We start from the raw sequence: 9,682 nt of genomic DNA on the forward strand, positions 1-9,682 counted from the left end.
GTGAAGACTGCAAGTCAGAACAGAAGTAAGATACTCCCCAAAGGCTCGAGTGGGAAAGAGAGAAGAAAAAGGGCAAGCTTGGAGAAGGCCATTCTTGGAGAAAATGGCTGCTGAGAAAGGGATTGTGAGAGAGCCTTTTCCCCTGTTCCAAGCTGGAGGGCAAAGAGAAGAACAGGGCCTAATAAGCCCCAAAGCAGAGGAAGAATTGGAGGAGACGAGAGAAACTCCTCCCAGCATCCAGACTGGGAGTACTGGGGAATTTCCAAAAAGGCTAGCATCTTCACAGATCAAAGAAGAGACAGATGATGGACTGACAGATTCCTGGGATCCTCAGTGGCAGGCTTTCCCAAAAGAACTGCAATCCTTTCACTCGGGATGGGGGAACTCACAGTTCACAGAGCCTTCCCCCTGGGACAATCCTGAGGCCTTCCCACCATCTTTTGTGGGAGCAGCGAACTCCAGCCATCAGCCTAGAGGAGAGCGGGTGGGCCAGCTCCTGCCTAGCCCTAACCACGATGCCCAAGAGACAGACGGCAGACTGTTTGCTAAAACTGAAGCAGACTGTGGGAAGGTTGAGAAGATCCCGGATGAGGAGGCCATTGGCACAGAGATGCACCGCCAGCACTTCAGGCAGTTTCGCTACCTGGAAGCGGAGGGTCCCCGCGAGGTTTGCAGTCGGCTCTGGTTCCTTTGCTATCAGTGGCTGAAACCAGAGAAGCGCAGCAAGGAGCAGATCCTGGAGCTGCTGATCCTGGAGCAGTTCCTGACCGTCCTGCCACCAGATATCCAGAGCTGGGTGAAGGAACGAGGCCCTGAGACGTGTGCCCAAGCGGTGGCCCTGGCAGAGGATTTCCTGCAGAGGCAGGAAGAGCCCCTGAGAATACACTGTGAGGCCTCCGAGCCTCTTGGGGCAGGAGAGAGAAACTTCGGGTCATTGTTACCTCTGCAACATATGGAAAAAGTGGTAAGAGTTGCATCGCCACCACCACTGCTGCACGTGCCACCATCTTGATTCAGCCAGTTGATCTCTCCCTCTTGGCTGACTGCCATTTTATTATTTTATTTATTTGATTTCCATTGACCCACTCCTTTCCATTGATTTCTATTGATCTACTTTACATTGAAATTCCATTGTTTTCGATTGATCCACACTTTTTCCATTGATCCACTCCTCCAAAAAAGTACTTCTTCATACAACACGTTAACCACTTGCAGAATTCACTGCCAGAAACCCTATTCACATGTTGCGTTCAATGCACATATTGTCTCTGTACAGTGTATGCACATGCAGATCTGTACCAGTGTTCCCTGTAACAGAGGTTCCCAGATGTTGTTGACCACAACTCCCAACATCCCCAGCCGCAGTGGGAATTCACTATACATGCGCGTGCGCACACACGCACACTACAGGGGACACTGATCCGTACACATGTACAGTTATTCACACATTATATTCAGCGCATCTAGAGCAGTGAATTTCCTGTCCGTGTCCTGCATTTGAGAGGCTCTGAATCTAGGTTCATTTTTGAAATGAACACACATACAGTTCACACAAACACATGCACCTGTGTACTGATGTCTATATGCACATACAACATAAAGTCTGAATGGGGCTTCTGTATATACATACAGATATGTATATACAGTGTATATACTATATACATACAGTGTATATACATACAGATCTGTACGCATTTGGAGTTATTCACCCATTATAGCCCTATTCGGACATTACGCTATATGTGTGTTTAGGTGTCTGTACACATTTATGTGTGTTTGTATGAATGACGGGACATCAGTGTCCCCTCTAACAGAGATTCCCAGATATTGTTGACTACAACTCCCATAATTCCCTGTCAGAGGCCACTGCAGCTGGGAATGCTGGGAGCTGTAGTCAACAACATCTGGGAATCCCTGTTAAAGGGAATGGTGCTGGACCTGTGTTCATTTAGTAGCAAACCTGGGCATAGAAACTGCAACTAATGGTACAATTAGGAGGTCTACTGCTGTATGTGCATTGAACTTCATATGTGAACATACGTATGAGTCTCTACATGTGTACAGGGTATGCAGATTATACGTGCATTAAACATAGTGGGAATAGGGCTCATGTTCTACACACATCCAATAGTACACTTCCTGTCTGTACACTGCATTTGAGGGAGCCTGTATCCAGGTTTACTTTTAAAACACACACATGTATTGTTATTTACACAGAACCATATACATGTGTACAGACACCTGTTTGCTCATAAAACATAATGTCTGAATAGGACTTTTGTGAAGAGTATATGCGCACAGAGATCTGTATACACATACAACAGTGTTTCCTGTAAGAGGGATTCCCAGATGTTGACAACTCCCATCATCTCTAGCTGCAGTGGCTTTTGGCTGGGGTTGATGGGAGCTGTAGTCAAAAACATCAGATGGGAAGCCCTGTGACAGGGGACATAGAGTTATTCAATGGATATCATTCACAGAAATATACTGAGTCACACCATTGGTCCACCCAGCCCAGTATTTTCTTCTCTGACTTTCAGGGGCTCTCCATGGTTCTTTCCCAGCCCTGCAACCTGAAATCCTTCTAACTAGAGATTCTGGAGGTTGAATCTGGGGTCATCTCCATCATGTGTTTGAATCCTGAGCTATAGCCCTCTTCCTGATGCTCTCATCCTGTCTTAATTAAACTCTTCACCACGTTTCAGGTATCTGGGCTGTTGGCTGAAGTGGGCCTGTATTCATCCAAAACAAAGGGAACTCCCCAGGGTGCTTGCAGACGGGACAAGCAGGAAGGCAACAAGGACGTTGCTTCACTGGGTAAGCCTTCAGTGTCCTGGCATCATTGGCATGGCCGTGGGAATCCTGGGATTTTGTGGGAACACAGAAGGACAGAATTCGGCTTCTCAAGGATTCTTGAGCTCAGTTGGCTCATTTGAACCTCTGCTCTGACCATCCTATCAGGCTTGAAGTGAACCACTCTCCTAGTCACCTGTGGTGAGTTAAGCATTGCCTGCTGGGCGCTTTCCAGATTAAACCCTGCAACAGGGGTAAAATAGGAACATAGGAAGCTGCCATATACTGAGTCAGACCATAGGTCTATCTAGCTCAGTATTGTCTACACAGACTGGCAGCGGCTTCTCCAAGGTTGCAGGCAGGAATCTCTCTCAGCCCTATCCTGGAGATGCCAGGGAAGGAACTTGGAACCTAGATGCTCTTCCCAGATTGGCTCCATGCCTTAAAGGGAAAATCTTACAGTGCTCACACATCAAGTCTCCCATTCATATGCAACCAGGGTGGACCCTGCTTAGCTAAGGGGACAAGTCATGCTTGCTTGCTACCACAAGACCAGCTCTCCTCTTGCTTCAGCTTGGCAGGATCGTATTGAAAACGAACCCCAGAATCGCAAACTCCTACAACGGGAAAATACAGCTACTTTTTTGCGATGCACATGCAACATTGTAGCACTATATCACAAAGATAAAACCCAAAAGAAGGCATCGGAAATGTAAACGGCACCTTACTGTCAGCGCAGGGACTGTGGTGTCAGAACACAGCAAGTATGGAAGCACACTAGGGGTGTGCATGGTCCAGATTCCCCCCCGGTCTGGCACGGGGGGGACTGTTACTTTAAGCGGGGCGTGGTAGTACTTACCCCCCGCCGCCGCTCTTCCCCCTCCGGCGCTGGTCGTTTTAAACATCTTCTTGGGGCGGCAGAGTTCCTCCCTGCCGCCTCTGCCCCCGTCGTTGTTCCTTAAGGATTAAAAGAGACTAGTGCTAGCGGCACGCATGCGCCCTGCTCGGTGCGCGCGCCCGTCTCTGACGCTGGCGTGCGCGCGCTGCATGCGCTAGTCTCTTTTAAGCCTTAAGGAACAACGACGGGGGCAGGGGCGGCAGGGAGGAACTCTGCCTCCCCAAGAAGATGTTTAAAAGGACCAGCGCCGGAGGGGGAAGAGCAGCCGCGGGGGGTAAGTACTACCACCCCCCCACTTAAAGCTACATGCCCCCGCCCATCCGAACCTCTGGACTGCCGGACTGCCGAATCGGTCCGGAGGTCTGTAACAGTGTGCCCGAACCGAACCATGCACACTACTACAGCACACTTAGCAGATCTGTAGTGACACTGTTGTAAGGTTTAATTCGGAGAGCGCCCAGGCGGCCAAAGTGGGAAGGAAGCATTTGCTTTCTTTTATATTTATCAAAGGGAAAGCAACTGGCCCTGATCAGCCCCAGCACAGCATATCTCCAGTGGCTGTTGCTGATTTCATTTTTGACTGTGAGCTTTTTTGAGGACAGGGAATTGTTGTCTTTTCCTGTGTAAACCACTTTGAGAACTTTTTGTTGAAAAGTGGTATATAAATAATAGTAAGTTTGCAAACTGGAAACAATTGGCATTTTTCTGTGTGTGTGTGTGTCTATGTGTCTATTTATATATGTGTGTGTGTGTGTGTGTATATATATATAAATACATATATACACACACACACTCCCTTGACAAGGGATCCTCACCCTTGGGTCCCCAGATGCTGTTGGACTACAACTCCCATCATCCCTTTAACTCTTGATTTAACTTGGTAGGGAATTGCCCATCCTTCCCTGTTTTATTTTTGTTCCTCTTTCTTCACAGCTTTTTCTTAGTATTGAAATTTATATGTATATGTGATGGATAAGGTAAAGGGTACACATCCAGACTGGTGCAAGCATGTTGCACTAGCTAGTTATGTTGATATGAAGCTTGAGTTCCAGACTAGTGTTGCACTGGTGCAACAGGGGGCAGTCCTGCAACCTGTGGCATGTCTCCTGCTGTGAAATCTCTTTCTCAGTTCCTATATGTTCCATAGAATGATGCAAAGCTCTTCACTCTCCTTGTTGCACAAGCAGAGCAAGAGACTGAGCAACTCTGAACATCCACTCAGCTACACCCTCTTCTTTTGGGGGTGCATTTTTGTTCAATGCACTAGCGCTGTTAAAGTCTGGATGTCAGCCATAGTATTTTAAAGATAGTTACCTTTTTATTTTTATTTTTCTTAACTTGCTTTTGGCTGTGTTTAGACAGTCACAAAGATCCTGGTTAAACCGTTAATCAGGATTAGTGAGGAATCCTGGTTATCTGTCCTGGTTAAATCCTGGTTAACTGGAGCAGTTTGACCAGTATTGCCCTGAAGTTCTTCATTCACACAATCAGCTCTGTTAGGCTCACTAATCCTGATTAACTTTTTAACCAGGATCCTTGTGATTGTGTGAATGCAGCCTTCAAGTTACTGAATGTAAGTAAAGATAGCCTTTCAATCTTGATTTTTTAAAAAAAGTGATATCTGTACAACGTTTTTCCTGTAAGTCTTTGAGATATGGCTTTTAAAAATCTTTATGTAACTCTGTGGAAATGATTATTTAAGTTTGTTTTAATTTTGCAGTGTCATAGTACATCTTAAATTCTTTTATTCATTTAACTGTGCTAATATTTCACAATTTTATTAGCATAGTCTTAAAATGGCTTAAAATTGGCTTAATAATTATAATTTTGGCTTATTTTGTTTGTGCCCCATGACTTTGTTAATTTAAAAAACTGGGGAGGAGGGGGAGGTTGGAGATGGATAATGTTTTTGTTTTGTTTTGTTTTAGAAAGTTAAAGGTCTTTTGAAAGGTCATTTGAAAGGTCTTGTTGCTTGTGGTGTGTGCATTTATCTCACTTCTACTCCAGTCAAACAGCATTGCAGAGTTTTGTAGTTCTCCAAAGACAGCCAGATCTCTTTGGCCAGAAACAACAGTGGGACACAAGAAATATATCTGTGCATTGTGAGAAGTGCAACACCCCTCAATCCCTTTTCAGCTCTTTAAAACTATTGTCTGTCTCTGACTTTAAAAAATTATCAGAATTTGTTAGAATTCAACTGCAAACCCAGTTAAGTTCAGTTTGTCACTTTATTCCTGCAGATAATGGACAGATGAGAGAGAACACAGCAGGTTCTCAGCTGGAAAGTTCTAAAAAAGATGAGCCATCAGAAGATCAAGGGAAAGACTTTGGTACTAGTTCAGAAGTTGCTGAATGTGAAAAAACACCCCCAGGCTTGAAACCTCATAAATGCTCAGAGTGTGGGAAACGGTTCCATCAGATTTCACACCTTAATAGGCACTTGAGAATCCACACTGGAGAGAAACCTTACAAGTGTTTGGATTGTGGGAAAAGCTTCACCCAAGGGTCTTGCCTCCTGGGGCACCAAAGAATCCACACAGGGGAGAAAGCGTATTCGTGCTCCTACTGCGACAAGAGCTTCATCTGGAGCTCCGGTCTACACCAGCATGAAAAGATCCACTTGGGAGAGAAACCCTACAAGTGCCTTGAGTGCGGGAAAAGCTTCCACCGCAGCTCGGCCCTCACTGACCACGTGCGATCTCACACGGGAGAGAAACCATACACCTGCTCTGACTGTGGGAAAGGCTTCAGCCAGCACTCAAACCTCATTGTGCACCGGAGGGTTCACACCGGAGAGAAGCCATACACATGTTCCATCTGTGGGAAAAGCTTCACCCGTACTGCGTTACTGATGGCGCACCTGAGGATCCACACAGGGGAGAAACCTTACAAATGTCTGGTCTGTGAAAGGAGCTTCAGGGAGAGACCAGCACTCACTAAACATAAGAAAATCCACATGAGAGAAAATCTGTAGCAGGCATGGACTTGAGGGAAAGCCTCTTGTGTTTGTTCCTCTTTTATAGCTATAATTGGCTGCTGTTTGTTTATCATCAGTTTATGTACTTATGATTGGCTATTATTTGAAAGTCCCTCACACTGCCATAGGCTGGAACCGACATGATGTCATTGTGCATGCTAACATTCCGAGTGTTCGGGGGGAAGTGGTCAGCGACTGACAAGTGTAGCCCCGTTGAAAGGAAGAGACTAGTATGACTGTAGGGGGAAGTCACACAGGGCCAGAAAACCAGTGGGCATGAGCAAGAGAACTTTTGGGGTTGAGTTGGGGAAAAGGTGGGCCCGGGAGTCATGGGGCAGTGAGGCCAAATTGTTAGGGGTGGGAACTTAATTTCACATAACTGGTGGTAAAATAACTTGTCACTAATTTGGATGCAGGTCTCCTGGGCAAGAACAGAAAATCTAACACTGAAGAGGCTAGTCTTTTTTCCATTTGAATAGCCCATGTGCCTTGTTTCCCAGCAAGAACACCCAGCCCCTGTGGAAATGATTCTTTTGGACCTCCCTTTCACATTCCACCCTGCTTGTCAACTGTTGCCTAGCAACCATTGCCTGGGCTTTTCTTCCTTCCTTCCTAGCATTCCATTTCCCCAGGTAACCGTTGTCATTGTCCATACTCCCAGCCCTGGAATCAGACACAGTTGTTGCACAGCTAGCTCACAGCACTTAATATAGAGCGGTATTATGCAGCGATGCCATTTCCCATGGCTTTACAATGTCTACTGACAAGTACCACTGAATAAAGATCCTTTCCAATGTTAACTGAAAACTTCTTGTTTGCAGGTCCTAGCTGATTTATTGCAGATCTTGTTCATTGCAGCTCGGGAATTAGTGATGAATTTGCCCTTATTGATTAGCTTCTGGGGAAGGGGCTTTAATTACTGTCTTCCTTGGATTATTTATTATTATTATTTTGTTCTGTTTTGTAGCAAAATAGAGCTATTTTGATTTGAAATAACAATTCAAGGAAAGCAGTGAAAATGCCCCCCCCCCAAACAAAACAAAACAAAACAAAAAACAGAAGGTAGAAACTGCTGGGAGAGAAGAAAAGCAGAGCTGGTCTTGTGGTAGCAAGCATGAATTGTCCCCTTTGCTAAGCAGGGTCTGCCCTGGTTGCATTTGAATGGGAGACTACATGTGAGCACTGTAAGATATTCCCCTTAGGGGATGGGGCTGCTCTAGGAAGAGCACCTGCATGCTTGCATGCAGAAGGTTTCAGGTTCCCTTCTTGGCATCTCCGAGATAGGGTTGAGAGAGACTCCGGCCTGTAACCTTGGAGAAGCCACTGCCAGACTGTGCAGATGATACTGAGCTAGATGGACCAGTGGTCTGACTCAGTATGGCAGCTCTTCCTATATTCCTAACTGACTCTAACTCTACCACTGTTCCAAGGCCTCCTGCTATCTCAAAAGACGCCACCTTTTCTTTCTTGCTGCCCCTTATTCCTAGAGTGACTTCCTTGACCACTTTATCATGTTAACACCCTGGGGGCATCATCAGGACTGAATTGGGCCCTGGCCAAAGGCCTGCAGCCGATTGTGAGGCCTCAGGGCCTATGTGTGGAGTGGGGGGGGGGGCGTGCTGAGAAGAGAGAGTGGCCTGCTCAGGGGCATTCCTGTTTGTGGTTGGTGAGCAGGTGGGCAAAGGCCTTGATAACCCAAGAGACTTGTGGTGGCACTGCTTCCTTCCGTTCCCTCTTGGCAAAGGGACTTCCTCCCAGATTTCTCTGCAATGACACAAGATATATGGGACGAAGACCCACTTGCCAAGGGGGAGGGAGGAGGAAGAGCCAGTGCTGGCTGACTCCTTTTCTCTCCCACCGACCTCCTTGGCCAACATGGGAGGGGAATCTGGCAGTGGTGGCAGCTCCTCTTTCTCTCACCCTCCAGTGCTGAAAAAGAGTCTCACAGAGCGCCCACCCCAACCCATTGTTCCTCCATCCGCCCAGAGGGAGAGTGGGAGGAGCCATCTACTACCTATTCTCCATCTCTTCCCATTCAGGTAAGCTGGGGGGGGGACACACACCAGGGACTGGAGAAACAAGGGCTGGGGTGGGGAGTCTGGTGCAGGGCTTTACCCAAGGAGCCCTTCAGCTTGGGGCTGCCCCTGTGTTGCAACCTCCCTTATTTCCTTCAAAACTCACCTTTGCCCCAAAGCCTGAGGCTTACATCCTATCAGTCTTCTGCCCACTGCTTTTGCAAACATTCAGAAACGGCCAAGCTTACTGAAGTGTTAAGGTTTAAAGAAGGGAGACTGAAGAGGTTGGCCGTTGTTTATCACTGAATTTTGGAGGGGTAATGACTATGTTGATTTGTAAATGAACAGTGTTTTTGGTTTGTTTTTGTAAAACATTTTGTTTGTTCTTTCTGCCTTTTTGTTGTGGAAGGAAGCAATGGTTCATCATGTTGGTTTTTAATGGTATAAGTCAATAACAAGATTTAAAATGAAATTTGAATTGTATGCGGGGACCTGTTTGGGGTTGCCTTTTTTGTACATTGATGGCACAATATTAATAATAATTTAAAACCATGCTGAAGAACATTGGCTGATTAATAGAATTTTTAAAAGCGGAGAGAGAACACACAATGTTCTCTAGTTCTCTCAGAAATCAACATTTTGCAAAATGTTTTGTTTTTATTTTAGATATTTATATCCCACCTTTCCATCACAAAAGCACAATGTCTGAAGCAGCAGGCAACAATGAAAGCCACAACATACAAGCAACAAATTAAGAATGTGTGAGCATTATTAGCTGCTTTTCAGATTTTCTGGAAACAATCATGATGGCTGTTCTTTTTTCAAAGAGAAAATCTCTGCTTTCCCCCTAAATTTGTATTACACTTGCATAGGCAGGGCAGGGAAGATCTCTGGCAGCGTGGTATAGTGGCTAGAGTGCTGGACTAGGACCGGGGAGACCCGAGTTCAAATCCCCATTCAGCCATGAAACTAGCTGGGTGACTCTGGGCCAGTCACTTC

At 46.1% G+C, this 9,682-nt stretch overlaps 1 protein-coding gene across 1 annotated transcript in view; it reads left to right on the plus strand.

The window, feature by feature from the left end:
• The window catches only part of LOC128343930 (uncharacterized), a 44,064-nt gene extending 34,817 nt beyond the window's left edge, over positions 1–9,247 (plus strand). Inside the window, exons 6-8 of the mRNA XM_053293362.1 lie at positions 5–964; positions 2,706–2,817; positions 5,932–9,247. Of these exons, the coding sequence (XP_053149337.1) occupies positions 5–964; positions 2,706–2,817; positions 5,932–6,665 (1,806 nt within the window). The 3' untranslated portion in view covers positions 6,666–9,247. The remainder of the gene's footprint in view (positions 1–4; positions 965–2,705; positions 2,818–5,931) is intronic.
• The last annotated feature ends 435 nt before the right edge of the window (positions 9,248–9,682 follow it).

The sequence above is a fragment of the Hemicordylus capensis genome, chromosome 2 (assembly GCF_027244095.1).
Source record: "Hemicordylus capensis ecotype Gifberg chromosome 2, rHemCap1.1.pri, whole genome shotgun sequence".
In the NCBI taxonomy this organism is placed as follows: Eukaryota; Metazoa; Chordata; class Lepidosauria; order Squamata; family Cordylidae; genus Hemicordylus; species Hemicordylus capensis.